This window comes from Pocillopora verrucosa, chromosome 14, assembly GCF_036669915.1.
Source record: "Pocillopora verrucosa isolate sample1 chromosome 14, ASM3666991v2, whole genome shotgun sequence".
Taxonomy (NCBI): domain Eukaryota; kingdom Metazoa; phylum Cnidaria; class Anthozoa; order Scleractinia; family Pocilloporidae; genus Pocillopora; species Pocillopora verrucosa.
In genome coordinates, this window is record NC_089325.1 from 11284343 (window position 1) to 11307611 (window position 23269).

The window sequence follows — 23269 nt, forward strand, 5'->3', positions numbered from 1 at the left end:
CTTATAAATTACACTATCGCACATAGCAAAAATTGTGACCGCAAAAGGTTGTATCAAGAAGGGCGAATTTTCTTTCTTTTACGAAAAGTGGGGGTGGGGATACTCAGCCAAGGAAGGCTTATTGTTTATATTAGCGCTATACCGAGGCCATAGCACGTGCACAAACATGGAGCGCGGCTACAAAGTCTACCCGGGAGAAACTCACCTAAAGAAGGACGGAAAATCAGGGAGAGAAAATACTGGAGACTTTTAATGCCCTGAATTCGAGGTATTTTCCTCATGTCGCAAATATTTAAGCTTATCTTTACATATGTAAGGCTCAAATGTCAGTTTATGGTAACATTTTGATTCCCTAACATTAACAATAGTTGCATACTTGATGGACATGTTCCTCGAGAGCGTGAGCAAGCGATGGAGTTTGATTCTCTTGACCCCATTTTAGCAATCGTTTCCGTCCATGTGTGTCGCGGAACTCTGGGGCTGTTTATACAACTACTCGAGCTATATCTTCAATTGATAGTCTATCAACGACGAGTAGAGAAAGACAGATTGATTTTTCTTTTGATGTAGGAATCAATGCATGAATTTATATTCTTACGCCAAAGTTCGTATGGTATATCGCGAGGCTTTTGTTCTAGGGTCTGCGTTTTTGACATATTCTCGTCCATAATCTCTGAATTGTTTTCACTGCTGATCCATATATGTTAGAGTGTAACTTCATGTTCATCGGTTTTAAAGGTGATATTTTACAGCTAGGTGATATTTTTTAGCTAGCGATATATGCCATGAATTTTTTCCAGGTACTAATCTATGAAAGCTTTATCTGTAATATTTTGCGCTTATTATATTATGGTGAACTTTAAAGCCCATTTAAGCGGCCTGCCTTTTGCTATAAGTCCATTTAATTGACCTTGTAGCTTGTTGAAAGTATACTTCATCGAACTTTAAATGGCAATATTTTTTGCAAATTCAGTGGTTTTTTTAACGACATGTATCATCGCAGAATGATGTCTTAACCTCAAACTATTTCTTTGATTGAAAATGTTGCATAGATTTGGAAGGGATAGCCCCAGTCACATTCTGGTGGGCAATTATTGCAATAGCGGCACATAATTGGCTTGGCAAAGTATTCGGTTTTGTGATAATCCTATAATTGCTTTATCAGGATAATACTTAATGTGATCTTTATTTAAGACTTTTTCTGACCACCTTCCTCCATAGGCATATTCAAATATTTATTAGAGACATGTACTGGATCCTGTCAAAATTGGACAGGTTTGCTTGTGCCAGCAAACTATGAAAGGGATCTTTTGAAAAATTTTAGTGGTGTTATGCACTTAGCTAAGTATATGACCAGGTCTACCATGTTTTGAACTACTTTATGCTTGTGTAATGAAATATTGTTGCTTGCCTCATGATGATGTCACATTTTATGATTAATTTCAAGGATTCCAATACATACTGCTGGCTTTTATAGGTGATGAGATCAACTTGATTCATGTCACTTTTTAAAGCATTAGGCTTTGTTTTGATTGGCTGGTATTGAACAGCTGTGATTGGTGTATTTCAAAGACGTGTTCCCTCAGAAGGTTGCTGGGGCACAGTTGTCCTACTGTTGTCGTGTTTTTTTATTGTTGACAACCATGCTTGTGGGATTCTACTCTACTGTCCCTTTTCATAGTATTAAAGTGGTCATCTTTTATGGTGAAGACAGTGGAATAGAAATTCCACAAGCATCAATCGCAACAATCAAGGAATACAACGAAAAGTGAGCTGTGCCGTAGTAAAGGTGCACATCTTGTAATGAACCAATACAGTTGAGCGTAATACCTGATAAAGAGATGTGTATCCAGTCAACCCTACTCCCTGAAGTTACTGACAATATCCAATCAAAAAGTTGTGATTATTGTTTCAACTACAATAATAGTGAGTTTATCGAAAATTTCAGTTCATGCAAGTGCCCAGTCTACAATAGTAGCTTTTCAAGGAAATGAAGCAAAGGCCAAGTTTTAAAAGTACTCAATATTATGAGGGGATCCTAGCATGTGGTGTGTATTGTGCATAGACAGGATTTTCTCTGGTGAAATATATATTTTTCTCTTTCTGGCATTTTTTTCTTTATTTAACAGCTAGCACAAGTGGTATAAGCTCAGAGATAGTTTCAACAGAAATGCCACCGAGGCGGAAAAGAAAGACCACCACAAAAGAAGAAACAAAGCTCAAGAAACAGAGAGAAGACTGTGTAACAAGGTAGGCATAATATCAATTTGCTTTTAAAACTCTTTAACTCCCCGATCAAATTTGTTATTCTCCCTAATGTCAACTGTACAATTCTTGTAATGTTAGTTCAGAGAATTTTGTATTGGATCAACTAATTATCCCCAAATTGATATTTTTCTTTATTCCCATCACTTATCTGGTTGATATTTTATTGATGTTGTAAGGAGAAATTCTGTTTTGGTCACTCGTAGGAGTGAAAGGGTTAAATACAACTTGAGTAACTATAGCTTAGAGTTTTTATTTTTTATCATATTCCTGTTTCCAAATTTTCTTGTACATGTACTACCTCCTACTGATGCAGCATACTAACAGTTTCTTTAGAAACTTGCTCCTGTCCAAATTAAACTACAACAAATATTGTCTCTTATTTATCTCAAGTGGAGAGCTTCAGGCTAGCTGCTTGATAAAAATTGTTCTTGAAAGCTGCCCAGATACACATTTTCACAAATCAAAAGCCAAGCAAGCTTTTTCTGTTACATAATTAGTTCTCATTCTAATTTTTTCACAGTGTTACTTTTGATCTTTACCTGTGAACACTCAATGGACCTAATTAGACAATAAGCTTATTCTGATAGTTTGAAACTAATTTTCAGTTACCTGTCTGATGCTAATGATGTTTATGAAACATTTTTGTTTCTCCAGTATAAAATCTCAAAGTTTAACTGAAGACTTAGGAAAACCCTTTTCTCTGAGGCGATGTAGAGCATGGTTTGAACATTATGCAGGTATTTTAAAGTACCCTTGATTGTTGTGAATTACCTTTTGGACACTGTGATACCTCTTCGATTTGAGATGTTACTTTTTTTTCCATATTTGTAGGTGAAGATGAACCAGACACAATTGGACCTGAGGGCGTTGAAAAGCTTTGTAAGGACCTTGGCGTGAAACCAGAGGATGTAAGATTGCTCTGCTTCCTTCAGCAATTGTCTAAAATTGTGCATTTTCTCCTTAATGTAGTTGAACCTCTTGTAAGCAGTCATCCATAGGAATCCAAAAAACAGTCGTAACTAGAGCAGGGTGCTCTTATTATAGGTGACCAAGCAATGAAACAACAGACTGAGTCTGTTCACTTATGAGAGCTTTTATCTTGTTAGCATAAAACTTGCAAAATGTAAATATGCAAAAATTTTGTTGTACTTTGATATTGAAAATCACTAATTGTAGCTAATCCATAAGGGTTTAAAAAATTCCCAGAATCAATTTAATTTGGCAGAGAAGTGTGCAAATTAGACTGTTTGAGTGGTCACTGCTAAGAGCAGTCGCAAGAAAGCCTCAACTGAATCAGATATTTAAAGAAAACATGTTTCCATTGTACAACACGGCATGATGAATAAAATGATAGGGAATGAAATAAAGATGTCCATTATACATGGAAACAATTCAGGTTGAAGAACTTTTCACCCACACAGATTAGTTCCCTTTAGCTTGTAATCTGTGGAAACATCATGGTATACATGATGAGCAGCCACCTACTATTTCTTTTTTAACTTCAACTCAAAAATAGTGGTGAGTTTTTTCTTACTTTTTTATTTACAGACCGTAATGCTTGTTATAGCATGGAAACTTCAGGCAGCAACAATGGGATTTTTTACTTTTCATGAATGGAGCAAAGGAATGCTCTCAATAGAGTAAGCAGTTCAAGTATTTAATTCTATAAACCTTTAATTCCCATGAGTGACCAAGACAGAATTTTTCCTTAAAAAAAAATGAAGAGAACCAAGAAAATTATCAATTAGGGGATTATTAGTTGATCCAATACCAAATTCTCAGAAGTAACATCAGAAGAATTGTATTGCAGTTAGTAAGGAGAATTACTAATGAGATCTTGGAAGTTAAAGGGTCAAGATTACCTAATAGAGTAGTTTTGCCTGTCTTTAAAGTTCCTTAAACCTTTTAATCATTTATCTCCCAGAGGGGATCAACATGTAACTTCTCCCTATAATATCCATACATTATCCAGCAAAAAGGTAATGAGAGTACCTAAACTTATCAAATAAAAGTTGCAATCTTGATCTAACACCAGATTCTCATTACTAATTTACAAGGAAATGTCTAGCAGCCAGAAGGAAGAATTAAAAACCATATCTTAGGAGTTAAAGGGTTAAAGCCACTATTTTTAACATTTTAACAAGATTGGGAGAAAAAATGACAATTTTTTGAAAGCCTGAATTACACCATCAAAATGTCTTTTGAACAGGGCTCACCTGTACTTAGCTTGAAAGGGAGCAAGTGGATGTAACCTTTCAATGAATTATATATTTACTTTTACCAATTTACCTGGGGTATATAATCTCTTTAGCAAATAAAAGTGGAAGTGAATTAGCTACATGTATTTTTGTTGTTGTTTTTTCGGACAGATGTGATTCTACAGCTAAACTTAAAGCTCAATTAAATGGCCTAAAGTCATTAACAAGGGACAGTGCAACTTTTAAAAAGATTTACCGCTATGCATTTGACTTTTGTAGGGTAAGTTTGAGATTCTTCTTTTTGTCTGGTGTAGATTTGTTGCATTGCTGTTGATCTACTTGTCAACATTTTGCAATATTCATAGGCAAGTACCTATTGATAAGAAGTGTTAATAAAAAAAAGCCACTTAATTTTGACATTGGCTATTAATGAAGTCATCAGTTCCCTCATGAGCAATTAGAACCCCTTCAACTCTTATGACTCACCTCAGCCTAATTTCTCCTTACAGTATTATTCGTCAATTAGGATTTTTAGTTGATCCAATACCAAATTCTCTGAACTAATATCAGTAAGGATGTAAGTAAGGAGAAATATCCAGCACTAAGTATTTGGACACAGAAAACACCACTTTTACTGTGAAACTTAAAGGTGAACGCATTAATTTGTTTCTGACAGGACCAGTGGTGAAAATTTATTCAAAGTAGCTATGCAATTTCTTAATTTCAGCTATAACCATGGAAATATGTTTTATGTTTAGCAGAGAATATGAGGCATTTCACTGCCTGTATTTTTACTGGCTGTGAAAGATCTCGCATTTTTTGTTCAACAATCATCAGTTGGTTGGAAATGATTTGCTATTTGATCAGTAATGAAAGAAAAACTTGACAAATTGGTTTTTGTCTTGTTTTGGTTTTAAATATATACCAGTATAGGTGCTTGATATGATTTAAAAAATCATTGGTGAGAGTGAAGGAAAATGTCTGTGGCATGTTGAGTAGTAAATCTCAGGTACTTTGTTGCCTGTTTTTATACATGCTCTGAAATATCTGACATTTATTATTCCATGTGTGTGTAGATATCAGACATCCACTTTTTTCTATGCTAAATTTATACAGACTGTAATTCATCTGTTAATAAGTATTATTTAGTGTGTGGATGATCATCAAATGGAGCAAGTAACATGATTCCTGGTACTCTTTGTGTCTTTTCCACAAGCTCTACAGTATTATAGGTAGTTATTATTGAATCAATTATCAGGTAGAACTGAGGAAAATACTTGTATATGTTGTAGACAAATGATATTCAATACTTAACCCATCAACATGTACTGTTACTATTGCATTTGTTGTACCTTGGATGTGATGGAAAGAAAAAGAGCCATAATCCTCTTCTGTTACTTTCTCTTTCAAACAGAATCAAGACCAGCGCACATTAGACTTAGATACTGCTGTTACAATGATTCAACTTTTGCTCCATGATTCATGGTCGTTGCTAGATGATTTCTTACAATTTTTGCAGGTAGGTAGGTTATCATGCAATGTTGCTTTATCAGCAGCCTATTTATATCATTATTTCTTTTTGGAACCCACCCATAAATTTTTGGGCAATTCAATGGGCTACTTTATGTCATGTGGTGCAAAATTGAAGGACAGTAATCATGCAATAACCCTCATCCATGTGGATATTTGCCCCCAATTATTCCCGTTGGAAAGGAACAAAGCCAGAAGAAAAAAGGCAGCCCAAGAGTTTCACTTTTTCATCTTTATTATTATACATGGAAGAAAAATGAACTAATTTTGTAGACTCAGGTGAGAGGGATGTGAAAAAGCAAATCTCAAATGCTGCTTCGCAAAATACCAAAACGTCAACAAAATTTGCTGTCCACATGCAGTATGAAAATTAATGGGAGGGCTAGATAAAACCCCTTCTTGCTTTCTGGTATGTAAGCTGGTAATGTCTTTGGCTGATATACTGTCCTCAAAATTTTACATTTGTCCTTGAGGCCTTGTTTCTCAGCAAAATATTCATTTCCAGATAGTATCTTAGCCATGGACACCATCAGCTGACATAGCAGTTGCCTGAGGGTTTTTTTTTTGTTTGTTTGTTTTTTTTATTAACTTACTGCACCATGCCTTTTGAGGAAAAACAAGAATTGTGAAGTTAGAAATATTAATCAGGAACACAAGAGAAAACTGAGATACATTTTGTATGGATTTGTTAAGTCTTGTGCCTTTAACTCCCAGAAGTGATCAACATGTAACCTCTCCTTATATTATCCATATATTTTCCAGCAAATGAGTAATGAGAATACTCAACTTATCAGGTAGAAGTTGTTGTCCATTGACACCAAATTCTCATTACTAATTTACAAGGAAATGTGTAGCAGGTAGAGGGGAGAATTGACAGTCAGATCTAGGGAGTCAAAGTGTCAAAATGGTACACAATCAGGTCCTTAGTTTTGTCAATTTTAGACAAATTGTTTGTGTAAAGAACTCCATGCCAGACATGGAAGATACATGACTATCCAAACTCCTCAATTTCTAAATGAGTATGCCTTTGTGCCTTTTTCTCCTTAAACTTCTCAATATTCTGTTCAAATTGATTGAACACTTTGGAATTAAGTGATTTGGCCAGTTAGTTTAAAACAACTTTATAAATTTTTTTATTGATTGACAACAAAGTTTTCTTTATGAATGGAGGCTTACGGCCAAAAAGTTCTGAGTTGTGGCAAGTGGCCCAAGCCTTGGACTTGTCAGCTGTTACAGTGACAGGAAAAACCCCAACTTTTGGCTTAATTGATCTGGTCATGTGGCTTTCTGCTCACATTTATTTAAAGATATTTCTTTCTCTCTTGCAGAATTCAAAATATAAAGTTTTAAACAGAGACCAGTGGTGTAATGTGTTGGAATTTAGTCGATCAATACTTCCTGATTTGTCAAATTATGATGAAGATGGTGCCTGTAAGTTTCACATTTTCTGGATTTTTGTTGTAGTTAAAGCAACACAACTGTAAGGCAGTCAAACTCTCAGGGTACATGCGGGTCCTGGGAAACCTGGAGAGTCCTGGAATTCTATTTAAACATTTTGCAGACCTGAGAAGTCCTGGTAAAAAAGACCACCAGTCCAGGAAAGTGCTGGAAATCTGCTAAACTCAAGCAATGAAGTTTTCAGAATTTACGTAATAGGAAATGTGTGTAGATTATAAGATGAATGAAAGGGTTTAAGGACAAATTTGGAGTCCCAAAAAAATCAATCTGAGCCACAGAAAAGTCCTTGAAATTTGTTCCTCAAAAAGGTTACAAACCCTGTACTCTGTGTTTTAGTCCTCTCTAGCCTGTAACCTCTTGTTAAGGCTGGTGCAATGAGGAAATTAAGACCAGGTCATTAACCTTTGTTTTTAAGCTTTACACTTTCTCCTCATGATGTCCTTTTCCATACAGGGTGTAGAGTAAACTGTTAACATGTGGCATGAAAATTTATAGGGAGTGTTATCTTGGAGATTGATGATAAGTTGTTCATGAGCTTTGCTGAAAAAAAAAATGAATGGTCTTCTAATTATTATTAGAACCAAAAAAAAGACAATCAAATTTTGAAATTCTTTAAGACTGATCAATAACAATTTCCTTTTTTTTTTAGGGCCAGTTCTTATGGATGAATTTGTGGAGTGGTATCATCACAAATACCCTCCTCAATCGTCTTCAGCCTGAAATTGTCCATTTTACAAGAAACAATTAATACAACTGGAAAAAACACGGCAATTTATTTAAACTCACAAAAAGTGGAATGCTGTTGGTTAAAGACAGAGTTTCATAAAAGGGCCTGCTGCTGCAATGCTTGGCAGATAATGACTTGATGTGTCTGCTTGGCTCATGAAAAGAAGGAGAAGGGAAAAGAAAATAACACCAAGAATATTAAAAACAAAGCGTTGATCCAGTTTGTGTTTTCTACAATAGCAAAGAAAACTGAAAATGAATATAATTGATAGGAATCATTAAATCAATTGGTTTGATGGCAACTATGGCTTGTTTGAGTTCACATACCAACATTTTGCAATGCCAGCAAATTGAAGGACTCCATTGCTGCTAAAGTTCTAGATACAAGATAAAGTTTCGTTTACAATGACATGAAGCTCTGCCTTCAGAGCTTTATATTTCAGAGAGCACCTTTCAACTCTTGGAGTGCTTCCCAATTATTAAATATCATTTATTTTTCCATTCAATTTTTTGCAATCAGTTGAGACAATTTAACATAAAATCACATCAATATTAGCAAGTTTGGCTTTGAAATGCCTATTTTTTAAACCTGACCACCTGATGAGGAAGTAAGCAGTGGAACGAGAGATTTATATGATTGGCATGGGCAATGAATGACAAGACAATTTTCATTTTTGAAGACTAAAAGCCCTTGTCTAAGTGAGGCTAACAAGTGTTAGTAACACTTAACTTGTTGGTTCTTAATATCAGGTCAGTTAAACAAGTCAACACAGAACAATAGAGATGCCTTACTGTTTATTGGGAAGTCCCAAGTGTATAAGTTGTTTGGTGTTTTTTGTTGCCTAGAACAAAAGTTTATAATTAAAGACCAGTTTCTAGACCTGTGTGTGTTGAAGTTCTTCTAGTGGTTTGTCTCCTCTTTAGGAAAACTGTTGCGCAAGTAGTGCACAGCTAAAAATAATACAGATCTGGGCACTGAAATTCCAATTATAAACGAAAGCTTCCAATCCCTAGGTTGCGGGATAGTTGGGCTCCAGAAAAAGTGATAGCTTCAAGGAACAAATAACAGTGACTTTTCTCTCAAAGTCGTGGCTTTGGTACGCGAGGAATATTTTGTTTGTTTCCGTTTGGAAGCGGAAAGATGGTGTTATTTCAACCAGCTTAGATCACTCATAATCTGTAAATTAATGAGGCACCTTTATTACGTTATTGACAATTAAAAATCTTGGATAAACATCATCCTTTATGCGCTAACTGAAAAAGACCCAATCTTGCTAAAGGACACATCCGACTTGCACCTTGAGATTGATACCTGGAATAGCGAACTAAAAAATCGTGGTGAACTCGATAATTACTTTCATAGAGGAAAAACTGACGGCGCTAAACGATACAAGTAGACTTTTACAAGTTTGCTATAATACAAGTGAGATGGAAAAATTCACCAATCAAAAACGGATTAAAGCTTAATATTTTACAAGATCATTCCCTCTTTGTTCTGATAAGAATTCAAGATGTCATTTGTCTACTGTTTCTTCTTCTTGCGACCTCTCCCATCAGGAGTGCCATCGGCCTTTCTTTTCTTTTCATCCTTGTTCGGCGTTTGAGCCTGCGATGGAAAAATACGAAATAAGTCACAATAGTAGATGCACAAAGCAGTTTATCGGTATATATAGTACTATAGAAGGGCGCTTCACACTCGTTTTTTCCTTGTAGCTCTTACGTTTCAAGACTCAGCGATTAATTATCAAACTTTCAGCGATTAATTATCAAACTTTCAGCCAATCAGAGAGCACTGACACAGTCACGTGGCGCACCAAATTAATCCTAGTTTTTCATTGGTCTAGCAGATGGAAACGCTTCTAAGTTCGTCATTAGCAATCTGGTCTAATCCCTTCGCGTGTTTCTATCCTTTAAGCGGAAGGTAGATTAACGGGTGACAAAATAAGACTAAGGCTTGTCGATCCTTCACTCCTTCATATATTTCATATCAGAACCCACAAGGTGTCACCTACCTTGGGTGTCCCCCCAGCAGCCTTTCCTCGTTTCTTTCTCTCTGCTTTTTCTTTCTCCTCAAGTTCCATCATCTCTCGTTCAATCAGTGTTATCAGCGTGTTACAACGGCGCTGAAGCTCCTGTAACGACAACAGTCGTCAAAATAAGTTGTAGCCTTCGAGCTTCCTTTTATTACTGCTGCGACACCAGCGTTTCTTAACCCACAAGAAAGTCTGAGTGCTTGAGTAAAGCGAGCCCACGAAAGGTCTGGCACCAACCATGAGATTATTAGTGCCAGGCCTCAACTCGTCTCAAATCTTCCTAAATCTTAACAAAAATAAAAGATCGAGAGCGTTTTCCACACCTGAGCTGTCCTGGATTTCAGGAACCAGTCAAACCGGAACTGAGGAGCACTTCTACAAGCCATTCTCAGTTCTTCGTACACGTTCTCCTTGTCAAACCCGAGTTTGTGCAGCATGCAAATCTAAAGGTCAGAAATAGACATTAATTACTTTTCAAGTTTGCATTCAAGTAGGGCAAATTTCAATCACATGTCCAAATTAATCTATTATCGCATTTATTTTATTTCTCTTTGATCAACAATTGGCTCAGAAATTTCGAGCCATTCTCTCGACCAATCACACCTTAATTTTTACAGCATCCAATCAAAAGGCACTCTTCTTTTCGTTGCCTTCTTCCAAGAAGTTGAACTGTTAGCGAACAAGATATCAGTAAAATTTGTAGTTGGTTGAGCAAAGGCCAATCTCTTACAAGTGTCAACCGAATTAAAGAAGAAAGTTAACAAGAATAGAGCGAACGAGCGAATTTACCTTGGAGATGGCGAACGTTCTTGTGCCAACGTAGCACAAACTTATCTAAACCAATATAAAGAAGCTTTCTTACTAACCAGGAAGCGATCCTCCTCTTCAGTGTAATTCTTTCCTTTGTTTGTTCCGTATGCGATCCTCATCTGGTGGAATGGAGAGCGATAACGCGCCATCTGTAACGCAAGGATAAATTTCCAATTAGATGTAGAAAGTTATCTAGGATTGCATCTGGGATTGCGTAACTTTGTTATCCCCGATGATTCGTCTTCAGAGGAAACTTGTACCATTCCTATAATAATTGGCTGCCTGACTAAAAACCCAATCCCGAAGCGGTTATTAAAGTCTGCATCTGCCGCGTAAATAGTTTTCTAAATAACACGAAGAAAAACACACAAAAATAGGGTACGGAAAGAGAGCGGTTTGGACTGATCGTCAAATTGCATCTATAGACGTTCACTCTTTGTCTTCAGTTTTTCGGATTACATCCTCAGGCTTAAGGTGAAATTTTAAGAAGCTTTAGAGAAAAAATTGCGAACATTGCGTGCAATTTGGTAAGACTATCCTTTACAGACCAACCCAATCTTAGATCACAACGTTGATGCAACAACTTTCGGAAAACACGTACTGGAATTCTTAACAAACTTTCAAATGTTGATTCGATCGCTTTGATGAATTTCTTACCTTGGCCTCCAGCGCTTTCTTTATGCTGATTCGCCGCTGAATCTTGGCTTCACCTCGTTCAATTTGTGCCATTATTTTCTCGATATCGGTCATTTCGTCTTTTCGCTCCCAAAACACAGCGGAATATGCCCGCACTTCATCTGGAGTTTTGCCCTCAACTTCCTGGCAGATGTTGTCCAAGTCATCACGACCGTACTTCTCACACGCTTTGATGAACTGGTTAAACTCACGCTTCGACCAGTTTGTAAAGCCCTAGATTCAAACAGAATAAAATAGGTAATATTTAACTATTAAGAAATGCAGGTTACGAGATGATGAGTTACATCATACAAATAATCAGACCCAGGAGCATTGCCGCGCTTCAAATTCTCTACGCGTTTGACATTCGCTTCATGTTCCCATAGCTGGACCCCTAAAACACTTTTCCAGCGCTTTGCAACGCTTACATATTTCCATCGCTTGACTGACACTGATTACATGTTTTCCGCTCTTGACACCGGCTACGTGTCTTCCCGCGCTGGACACTGTGTACAGCTAACCTTTTCCTGCGCTTGACGCTGGGTACGCTATCCTACGCATGGTGCTAGCGACACTTTTTCCCGCGCTCAACACCTGTTACATGTTATTCCCACGTAACACTAGTTATACGTTTATCCACCCCTGACAATCCTTACACCTAATATTTTCCCGCGTTTACAACTGGTCACACGTTTTCCCACGTTTTCTCCTGTGCTTGACATCGGTTACAACTTTTCCCGCGACTGACACTGGTTACATATTTCCCGCGCTCGGCACCGGTTACACGTTTCCAGCAATATACCGATGGTTAAAGTTATTCCGCGCTAACAAGGTTGGATGTTATTTCGCGCTTGACACCGGTTATATGTTTATGCGTTCGACTTTCTGAGATTGGCACCCATTTTACTTCTTCGCTGCAAAGTGTTCACTGCATATTTCCCGTGCTCTGCGAGAGTTACGTGCTTTTTTCTCTTCATTGGATCGTGAAATGGCAGCTCCGGCAGTGATTACTAGTCTGAAAAAGGAACAGTCACAACGAAAGACAAATAAAAGATACCTCTTGGAGGAGCTGTTCTTTCTCGGCAGCTTCCTCCTCATTTAGCGGCTCAGCATCATCTATTAACCGCTGTTCCTCCTTCTGTCTCTCTGCTCCTTGAGGGTCTTCAGGGTCTCTCGGAACCTACACAAGAAAAACATTGTCAGGTGAGCAAGAAAAACGAGGTACCACCATGTCAATGGACATACTCTGATGGTTCCTTGAATGCGGAAGCTCACGCTGAGGTCATAACATGACTATTCATGTGAGCCCCTAAACTAATAGCTAGTACTAATTTGAGTTCGAAGGTTCCCAAAGAGAAGAGGCTAACACTTAGGTCATAAAAGAACTCTTTATCTGAGCCCCTCACCTTGTAGCCAATACTCTTCCTGTACGCGTAGATCTCTTTGTCCAACAATTCAAACAGCCTCGGTGGGAAGAATTGGTAGTCCTGTACGTTAGGCTGCTTTGGAGGTCGCGGTGCCTGAAAGAACGAGAGCAGAAACATTTAAAAAATAAATTATGAACATTTTCGAAAGCTCAGTTAATTCAAGCCTTCAATATTGCTTGAAAAACGTGTTCAGTTGCTGTGACATTCAACAGTAAATGTTGAACTGAGTAAGACCACTAAGCTACCGCAATCCCCAACACAACTAAATCATCAAATTTATACAAAAATTCCTAGTTTACTCATATTTTTCCCACCTTTGGCGCCTTTGGTTCACTAACTCGCAGCATTTCCCTGAAGTAAGCGTCAACAGCATAGTTCGCTTTACGTTCTCTCTTAGGCGGCTCAATCCAGTGCGGGAAAACGCCAGACTGAAAGAGATCAAACAAACCAAACTCAATAAGCACGCTTTCAACAGCGTGTCCACTGACACCAAAACCAAAGCAATCACAACGGCTAATCATAGCAAGGAAAATATCACCAGGAGCCAATGAGAACTCAAAGTAAAAACAAGCGAACTACCTAAAGCGCGGGAAGACGCTGGTCGCGATTGGTTTTAGTTTTGAACCTGATTGGTTAAGAAAGTGGCGCGAGTTTTCTAGGCCAATCTTGTAACGAGATGGAGCAAAACCAAATCAATCCCAGATTACCTTCGACACTTAATAAAAAATTTCTCTGATGGAGCAATTTTCAGTTACTAGGTCGAAAGACTAAGTCCAAGACAACTTTTATTCTTTACTCCCTCCGATGACAAACCTGAGAAATTCTTCCCACCGTCTCCACCAAAACGATGAAAAACTAAACAAATCGCCACTAACCCACTTAAGAAGTTCACAGATTTCCACTTAAATTTCTTGTTGGACCCTTGAGATATTTCGTCTTGTTTTCATTGGCTGTCCTGGTTGTATGGTTTTAGTTCTTACCAGGAAACTGCATCTTTTTATGGAAATTAACCATCGCATTTCTGTTGCAATTTTCTTATCCAGCAGTTAGTTCTTATTGTTCGCCCTAGTTTTGAGCACGCTCCTAAATTAATTCTCTCACCTTACGCTTTTCTTTGTAGTCTTCGCCCTCAAAATGGAAGATGCTTTCTGCTGGGGCATCCATGGCCAGTTTCCTCAGTGAGCTCTCGCCAAACTGCTTCATCTTCTCAGCAAGCTCAGCAGTCTTAAAAACAAACACAACAGCAAAATTTTGTTACTAAAGAAAAACAAATTCTTGACCTGAAATCGTAAACCTCAAATCTTGCTCGTAGCTGATTAAAAAAAATATTTCTTTATTCGACGACAGAGCCTAAAATGAATCATCTGTCTTTATCTGTTTATTACAAAAGACACATCACCTTCTTCTCTCCTTTCTTCATGATGGCATCGATGTCTTCGTCTGTAATTTCTTCATCTTTGGAGGCAAACACTTCATCTGCACCGTGTCTGATCATGCTCAGCATCTCATCCTTGCTGACCTTAAGACTAGGATCAACAAGTCGACCTAGGGAAACAAATAAGTTGAAATTTCATCGCAAGTGAGTAAATAAAAAGTGGGTAGCGCAGGACTGTGATAAGGAATTTCCTCTGATGAAATCTGTATCTCTTTTTTAGCAGCAATTAGCAGCCAATGTGATCAATCCACTGGCATAAGCTTAACTTTACTCATATAACCCTGTTAGTGTACAATCAAAAATGCTACAAACTGATTGGCTATGGTACTTCCTTTCATTTCTAAAAATAGATTCCTTGTTGCCATGTGATTGTTTACTTCTATGTGATAAGCTGAATCATGCACGCATTTTGATAGTTACTAAACTCTTACTCATTTACTTATGCTGTGCATTTTAAATTATGCTCTATTCTTTAAAGTTTAGCCAACTGAACACTAGAGGAAGCAACCACTATGTCTGACCTTGTTGGATAACAATGGCATCAAGTCTGAGTTTCATTTCTGCTCGTTCCACAATCCTTTCTTCAACAGTGCTCTCTGTGATGAACCTGAACACGTGCACCTGCTTCTTCTGTCCAATACGATGGGCACGATCCTGTAAGCAGAGAGAAAGATGTTATAAAGTCTTGACTATATACCAACCCAATGACATGGATGTTTTTGTTGCTGTTGTTGTTCATCGCAATATGATTATAAATTCAAGAAATTATTTCCAAACATTGTCTTCTTTAAGATTAAAGTGTACCCATTTGACGTCTTATTGACTTAAGATGACATCAAGTTAACTTCCTTGATGTAAAGTTTTTGTTTACCAAATCAAAATTCACATATACTGCAACACACCATAGCCTGCAGGTCTACTTGAGGGTTCCAATCACTGTCATACAAAATCACAATATCTGCTGTGGCCAAGTTGATCCCCAGACCTCCTGCCCTGGTGCTCAACATGAAAACAAACTTTTCACTTCCAGGCATGTTATATGCATTGATTGCTGATTGTCTCTCCTCATGCGGTGTCTGTCCATCCAGACGGCAGTACTCAAATCCTTTCCACAGACAGTAATCTTCAAGGATGTCCAGCACTCTGGTCATCTGGGAGAAAATCAGAACTCTGGAACCCTCCTGTTGAAGCCGAACAAGCAGCTTGTCTAACACTCTCAGCTTGCCACTGTTGTCTACAAGATGTTGATCTGTTGTGTATGGGGGACCTTTTGGAAAATCAATCCATCAATCAGTCAACTAATTCACCCCTAACAATCTAACTTCAGTATCTAGGTTCTTCATATTGTTCTCTTTACTTTTCCTACAGTACTTATGAGGAGAATTTGTTTAACAATCAAGAGCTTCTTGATTTGCAATAATTCACTTTATCTTATGACCTGATTGTCTGATTCAGAGGTGATATTGTTGTGAGAAATTAGATACTTATCACTTTTAGGGGTTTAAGGGCTGATCAATCTATCAATTAGTCAGTTGGTCAGAAAGTCTGTCAGTCAATTAGTTGTTGGATCACTTTGTCAGTCAGCCATACAATCAGTCAGTTCATCGGCCATCAATAGGACAGTTGCTCCATCAGTCAAACAGGTTCCATCCGTCTGTCAGCACGGAAATCAGTTAGTCTGCCAGTCAATCAGTCAGCCTGTGCTTGATACATTGGATAGTTACTTTGTCAGTACTTAAGTCAGAAAGTCTGTCAGTCAGTTAGTCAACTACCATTTATCATCATTAAAAGAGTCAGTTGTTAAGTCAGTCTGTAGGTCAGTTAGTAAATCTCCCAGCAGGCCAGCCACTTGTCATCAGTCAACTAGTCAGCTGGGCTTCAAGTCAGTCACTCAATCTTTTAGATTACTAGCTGACATCACAAAGCCTCTCAGTCTGCAAGTCAATATAAAAAGTGTTCCTGTCCTTGCACCTCTGTCAACCTTCCAATCTTATCACATCAGTCAACACAGAGACCATAAGCACTTTGAATCTCACTCTTCTACATACCAGGTTCTGCTCCATCAAACAAGTAAGGGTGGTTTGTACACTTTCTTAACTGCATCAGAATGTTCAGTAGTCGCATCTTGTCTGATTTCCCTGCTCCATTTACCACATCAATATCCTTCATCAAGATCTTGGTGTACCTAAATAGGCAATAGTAATAACAATGATTATTGCTATATACTTGTGAATAATGCTCATCTGGGGCTTTTATTTTCTCGGTTGAGATAGGTAGGCAGATTTTAATGCTACCATCTTGCAATTTGTAGTGTTCAACGATTTTTTAAGCAGATTTCAGATTGGGTGTACTTTTGGCTGGTTTCCATTAAAAAGTGACCTGCAATTAACCCCTTGACCCTAAGAGTGATTAGCCACTAATTTCTCCTTACAATATCATCCCTGTTCTAAGGAAATGATAACCAGCAAAAGAAGCTCCTGATTGTCAAACAAATTCTCCTTGTCAGCACCTCAGGGAATTGTAGAGAACAGTATGGAGAATATGCATACTGATGTTGGATGAACATGTAAAGGGCAATTAAATCTACAATTTTATTGGGAATTATTTCAAAGAACATTGAAGGAAGCAGTACCAATATCTTTGCATCTTTGTGAGTCCTACATAGATCTTTGTCTCCTTCTTTGGGAGAAGTCGTGTTTCAACATCAGCCTTGAGACGACGCAATAGGAATGGTCTTAGAACCTATGATAAAAAGAAAAACATTTACAATGAGTGTTTTAACATGTTGGGAAAAAAGATATAACAAGTCACCTTTTGACAACAATTTTATCATACCACACACTATTTAATGGAAAAGTATGCTAAAAATACCTAATATAAGCTGAAGTATGTTGCATAGCATTTTTGTTAGAAACTTAAAACCTTATACATCACAAATGAGCAGCCAAGTTCCAAAATGAAACAAAAAAGAAAAAAACAGGAAAGCAGAAAGTTTGAAAACAATATGGAAATGAGGGCATCCAAGGTCAATTTCAGAATGCATTGGAGGACAACTTTCATACATATGTTATTCAGGAACCATGTATGGCATACATGTATGGATCCTGGACAATACTTAAAACAATATGAAATGAGGTCACAAAACCAAAGTTGTCTCCTTAGTAGTTATATCATATCATGCAGTACTTACTGAATGAAGACGTTCCACAAGTTGTTTTTCTTCCACAAGGGAATTGGTATTGAACCAAGCATCAAAATCCTAGGACAAAGCCCCAAAACAAATTACCGTAATTTCCGGTCGATTACCCGCACGGCCGATTACCCGCACCGGCCGATTATTGCATACGGCGAAAAAAAAAGTCAACGGATTACCCGCACCGGTGGATAACCCGCACGTTGTTATTCAACTTTTTCGGTGGCGAAAACGTGACATTAAGGCGATACATTTCAGTCTTTCGATTCAGACATGTGCACAATTCTGTGTCAATATCAGCTTATACTTTATTGATTGATTATTGCTGCTGCTCTATTACCGATTTCATCGGCAAGAGTTATTACTCTAAGCTTATAATCAAACGTAAAACTGTGACGTGGGCGTTTCACAGCAGGCATTTTAACTTAATTGGTGACTCGTGGATACACTTATCGCGAATGATCGAGGTTTATAATTCTTATTCAGTCAGTTACCTTTTTATAGCATGTAGGAGCGTAATGAGCAATATCCATTGTTCATTTGTCGTTAAAATACTTTTTCAGCGCGAAATTAGTTAAGTTTCGCACCTATTATTTTCAACATTCTGGTGATGCATTTGGGATTTAAAATTACTGTCGGCAATTTCTCAAAAAAATCGATATCTCCTGTTCTACTGGGCCTAACAAGTCCCTTAAAACGGGAAAATTCTCTTTAGCTCAAGCTAGTGAAAACTGGAAATTTGTTACTGATGCGCCGGATATCCTTGGATTATTTTTGTCACCATCAAGGTTTTGTTTTCACGCGTGCCGATAAAAATTTGTTTGTCACGCAACTAATTATGCGTGAAATAAACTCGAGTTGGCATCATGTTTTCGTGCCGCTTTGTGGCACTTTTGATACAATAAAATTCATTTGAGAGGTGGAAACGCAGGTAGGTGAGAAATTTTTTCAATTCAACTTCCAGAAGAATTTAAAATTGTCACATAACCCGCACCTCCCTATTACCCGCAGTGGCGCGGATTTAATGCAAAATCAACAGATTACCCGCGGGTAATCGACCGGAAATTACGGTAAATGATGTCCTTAAAATTAAAACCATACTAGGCAGCAGTTACCTGTATTTATTTCAAGTACTTGTATGCTCCTTCCAAAAATTTTGCTGTGTTCTGAGCAGCTTTAGTGATTAGTCTTACAAAAATAAATCATGTGGTCTTTTTATACAGGAGCAACTTACATCAGCCGAGCTAAAAACATCTGGCAATAGAAAGTTCAGCAATGACCACAACTCATGAAGATTGTTCTGCAGAGGAGTTCCTGTCAAGAGCAACCGATTTGAGGAACGGAGTTCTCGCACAATTTCTGAGAGCTGGAAACAAGATGAGAAACATTGTGATAATTCATTAGAGCACAACCACAAAAACTGAAACCATAGAAGTAGAATGTGGCAACCACACTTGGTAGATACATACTTTAGACTTCTCATTCTTAATTCTGTGTGCCTCATCTATGATGATATACCTCCAGGCAAACTTCTTAAACACTGCTTTCTCTCTTATCACCATTTCATAAGATGTTATACAAGTGTCCCACTCTCCAGGGAGCATGGTGTCTCGGATAAAAGCTGCCTGAAAATGTACAATAGTACACCACATCAGCCATTTGACCCATAGGAGTGATTAGTATCTACTTTCTCCTTACAATATCACCCACTGAAATCACTAATAAAAGCGACAAAAGAATAAAGGAAATGATCATAAACTAAAGAAGCTCTTGATTGTTACACAAATTCTCAGTGTCAGCACCTTGGGAAATGTATAGAAAACAGTATGGAGAATATACATACTGGTATTAAAAATTGAGATGTTCCAGACCTTTGGTGGATAAGGAAGGGGGGGGGGGGGGAAAAGAATGCCATACACTTCCCAGTCCCCCACCCAAACCTAGCTTGGCAAGGTCTTGATTTACTTTCCCTTTCTTTTTTTCCAGCAATTTACCTCCAACTCTAAACTTGTTCCTAAAGAACACAGACGTATTTAACTCACCCTTTGCTCTTGATTGCCAATGAGACAAACAGCTCGGATACTCGGACACCACCTTTCAAATTCAGACATCCAGTTAGCTAGCGTGGACTTTGGCACAATAACAAGATGAGGACCTGCCATTTCTCTAAAATGCTTCATGTAACCCAGCAAAGAAATGGTCTGCAAAGTCTTACCAAGACCCTGTTACAATAAAAAATGAGGTAATGCCTTTAAAGCCTGCTGGTGAATTAGCCCAAGAGCTTATTTTGTTTTTTTTATCAAGAAGAAAGGCAAAATGTTATCCATCACAGGTTGTCCTACCAAATTCCTCAAGGGAACTCATGACACTCACAAAAAAGAAGGATGTTAACAATTTTCTCACCATCTCATCAGCCAAAATTCCATTGATTCCGTTCTCAAACAATGAGATAAGCCAGTTGAGACCTCTTAACTGATAATCTCTCATTTCCCCATTCTTGATGTCTACCGGAAAATACAAAGCCTTTGAGTTAATTACTGCAACATTTCATAACACAGGACTTCTGGAGCAGAAGTGTCATGACAAAACATGTTGGTAATTAAGCATTTTAACTCCCATGAGTGACCAAGACAAAATTTCTCCTTTCTACATCTATAAAATATCATGCAGGCAAGTGATGAGAATAAAGAAAAATATCAATCATGGGATTACCAATGGATCCAATACCAAATTCTCCAAACTAACATTATGAGAATCATTTGGCAGACAGTAAAGAGAATTACTAATGAGATCTTGGGAGTTTCAGAACTAGAGTGGCTCTGAAAAAACTATTTTACTTTTATGCTTCTATTGAGTCTTTGAACTTGTGGCTGATTTACTCACACTGGTATGATTTTTTTTTGCTCTTGTTCTTTAAGCCAATACAAGCAAGTTTTTTTGTTCTTCTTTGCGAGCTTAAATGTCTGTAATTACAGCATTTTGAAAAATTGTGTTTCAGTACAGATGAACATGATGAGGAAATTGTCTAAGTGCTCCTTATGACCAAAGAGGTATGTTTTTTCACCTTATCTAACAGGAAAATTTCACTTACAGTGTGGATTCTGATCAAAGTGAATCACAGATGTCTGTGAGTGTTTATTTTGACTAATCAGTTCCTCATCTTCTTCTTGCTCCGTGCGCCGATGGCGATGACTAAAAAATTAAATAAGTTTCAAATTGAGACAAACAATCCCAAACTCTGCAGTTAAGAGGAGTTCAATCACTTCAAACTCATTCAAGCTAGTGTTAGCTACAAAGTTTTCAGTGATGTGCCAGTTATCTTAAGTTTCTTCAACTTTCAAAATTATTGACAGCCCTGCAAATCTGTTGTGAAAAGGAGTAGCATGTTTCATATAGTCCATTTTCAGTCCAATACTTACTCCCCACAGTCAGATAACTTCCTTGATCTGCTTGGAAACTGAGGTGCCTTCATTTTCAGTGGACTTGTTGGCTGTTTCTTTGATCTTGTTGTGTTCATGAAATGAGCGAAGATCTCTGTTCGTTTCAGCAGGTAATTAAACCTTGTGGCCTTGTCCCTTTCCTAGAAAGTACCAAAAGGCAATTATGTATGGGTCCTGAATTTCCAATTAATACCAAAAAATTGTTACCATGGTTATTCCCTTTTACTAGAAGAAAGCCTGTTGATCATTTCTTGTTTCACAACTCCTCAGATAAAAGAAAATTAATAGAAAATTTTACATTCTTTTATTAATTAACTAAACTTAAGCATTTTCATACCTTTCCTTAGAGATTTTATTGATCTGTTTCACATCAATTTAAACTTCTCCAAAAAAGGATTGGAATACAAAAAGGGAAAAAGTTCTCTTTCGCTGATTATTACAAATGAGGTAGGCATTGGAAAGGTAATGAACACAGAGTCAGTCATATTTGGTCTCAAAACTGACCAAAAATTTTTCATTCAGCCTCAGCTAATTTAGCCCATCAACTTCCCAAAGTAATTAATATGTAACTTCTCCCTATAATATCCACACATTATCTGGTAAACAGGTAAGAGAATACTCAAACAAAAATAGAAGTTGTTATCTTGATCTAACACCAGATTCTCATAACGAACTTACCAGGAAATGTGTCCTAGCTAGAGGGAAGAATTGACAATCACAACTTGGGAGTTTAAGGATTTATTTGTCACATATGGTTAGCAGAATGTGTCTAGAGTTCGAGTCCAATTTCTAGCTTTTATTTCAAAACTAGATTGAAATTTAGTCATGTCATGTAGCTATTCAAGCAATTCATACCAGTTTTTCTTCATATTCCTGTGAGGCACCTTTGAGTGGTCCAGGTTGTGCTTTAGGTTTGGGGGCTTTTTCTTCACCTGCTTCATCACCAGACTAAACAAAGATATTAACCCCCAAAAAAGTTATCAAACTATAAACTTACACAGAAACTAAATTATCTACCTTCAATGAGTGACACAAGAAATGTCAGATAACCATTGTTTTATAAGGAAACAAACCTCTTGAGAGAATCAGTGACTTGAGAAATAAGCGATTTCTTTACTTCGTTCTAATTTTATTTATTTATGGTACACCTTGAGATCCATGATGAAATCTCCTTACAACATCAGATTGTTACAAAATACTTCTACAAAGATAATGAAAAGTGAATGATATATTCAGCTTGAAGACTGGCAAGTTGTCTTGATACACAAGTGGTATAGCTCCATCGTAATAACATTAGAATGAAACTATAATGATTCAATAACTAGGAAACAACCCGCGATGGGTTGAAGTAAAGTAATTCTGAGGATACAATTGTCTTAGTTCAAGTTCAATGGCCAAATCCAGGAATCCATTCACAACCACTAAAGATAAATTCCCCGGTTTCAGGTGATGCTTTTAACACGACAAAAGCTTCTGTTACTAAAGTTATACCAGGCAAATATGCGCGTATGGAAGTTTACTGTTTCACTTTTGATAGAAACAAAGACTTTCTTAGCTCCTTGGCCTGTCAAAGCTTTGTTTAGCTGCGTAAATTTCAGGTCTTGTGGATTATAGTCTCAATCAAAATGAAACATTTTTTTACTGGGTTAGGATCGAAAAAACTGACACACTCAATTCAATAGAAGTGCGCTGGATACATCCAGTTGAAATGCACATGGCCTTGTTTGCATGCGCGAAAGAATTGGCGTGACTTAAGATCATTTACTCGTGAAATCAGCCAACTCTAACTTCAATTCCGGTAAATTTGCCCCTAAAATGAGCCATCCAGTAACTTTTACCTCTTCTGGTGTTGTACTTTCGCTGCTGGACGATTCTCCTTCGTCGTAATTAGGCATGTTTCCCGTGGAAGAGAGAAAAATTACTTTCAAATGGGATAGCTGAAAAGCCGGGAAGATGATTTTTGGCGGCACACGAGAGAGGCTATTGATTAGCACCTCGAACTGCACTACGGGATAGTCTAGGGCCTAAGTCCTACCGGCTATAGGTACGCCCGAGGAGCACTAGTAACGAGTTTTC

At 37.5% G+C, this 23269-nt stretch overlaps 2 protein-coding genes across 2 annotated transcripts; one reads left to right on the forward strand and one right to left on the reverse strand.

Moving 5' to 3' along the window:
* Positions 1–153: 153 nt before the first annotated feature.
* On the forward strand, positions 154–9060 carry LOC131789749 (DCN1-like protein 4). Its single transcript, XM_059106925.2, has 9 exons — positions 154–268; positions 2130–2250; positions 2923–3005; positions 3100–3176; positions 3817–3908; positions 4638–4746; positions 5881–5985; positions 7325–7427; positions 8104–9060. The coding sequence occupies exons 2-9, from the start codon at positions 2171–2173 to the stop codon at positions 8172–8174; spliced, it is 720 nt and encodes a 239-aa protein (XP_058962908.1). The 5' UTR covers positions 154–268; positions 2130–2170; the 3' UTR covers positions 8175–9060.
* Positions 9061–9358: 298 nt separating this feature from the next.
* LOC131789748 (SWI/SNF-related matrix-associated actin-dependent regulator of chromatin subfamily A member 5) lies at positions 9359–23164 on the reverse strand. The gene is made up of 23 exons (XM_059106924.2): positions 23032–23164; positions 22049–22141; positions 21173–21333; positions 20845–20945; positions 20157–20257; positions 19796–19975; positions 19223–19378; positions 18988–19119; positions 17751–17819; positions 17193–17302; positions 16609–16745; positions 15463–15827; positions 15082–15214; positions 14525–14670; positions 14227–14349; positions 13440–13553; positions 13105–13218; positions 12756–12878; positions 11681–11932; positions 11080–11172; positions 10537–10656; positions 10193–10312; positions 9359–9786 (listed from the first exon to the last, which is right to left on the reverse strand). Exons 1-23 carry the CDS (start codon positions 23086–23088, stop codon positions 9703–9705), a joined length of 3084 nt encoding a protein of 1027 aa, XP_058962907.2. The 5' UTR covers positions 23089–23164; the 3' UTR covers positions 9359–9702.
* Between the last annotated feature and the right edge of the window lie 105 nt (positions 23165–23269).

Bases quoted from the DNA above. Each gene is read 5' to 3' on its own strand.
- LOC131789749 (XM_059106925.2), top strand. From the start codon at position 2,171: ATGCCACCGAGGCGGAAAAGAAAGACCACCACAAAAGAAGAAACAAAG. The intron at 3,177-3,816 runs GTAAGATTGCTC...TTTTATTTACAG, and splicing joins TTGGCGTGAAACCAGAGGAT to ACCGTAATGCTTGTTATAGC. The intron at 5,986-7,324 runs GTAGGTAGGTTA...TCTCTCTTGCAG, and splicing joins ATTTCTTACAATTTTTGCAG to AATTCAAAATATAAAGTTTT.
- LOC131789748 (XM_059106924.2), bottom strand. From the start codon at position 23,088: ATGCCTAATTACGACGAAGGAGAATCGTCCAGCAGCGAAAGTACAACA. The intron at 13,219-13,439 runs GTGGGAAAAATA...TCGTTCTTTCAG, and splicing joins GTGAACCAAAGGCGCCAAAG to GCACCGCGACCTCCAAAGCA. The intron at 10,313-10,536 runs GTGTGGAAAACG...TTGTCGTTACAG, and splicing joins TGAAATCCAGGACAGCTCAG to GAGCTTCAGCGCCGTTGTAA.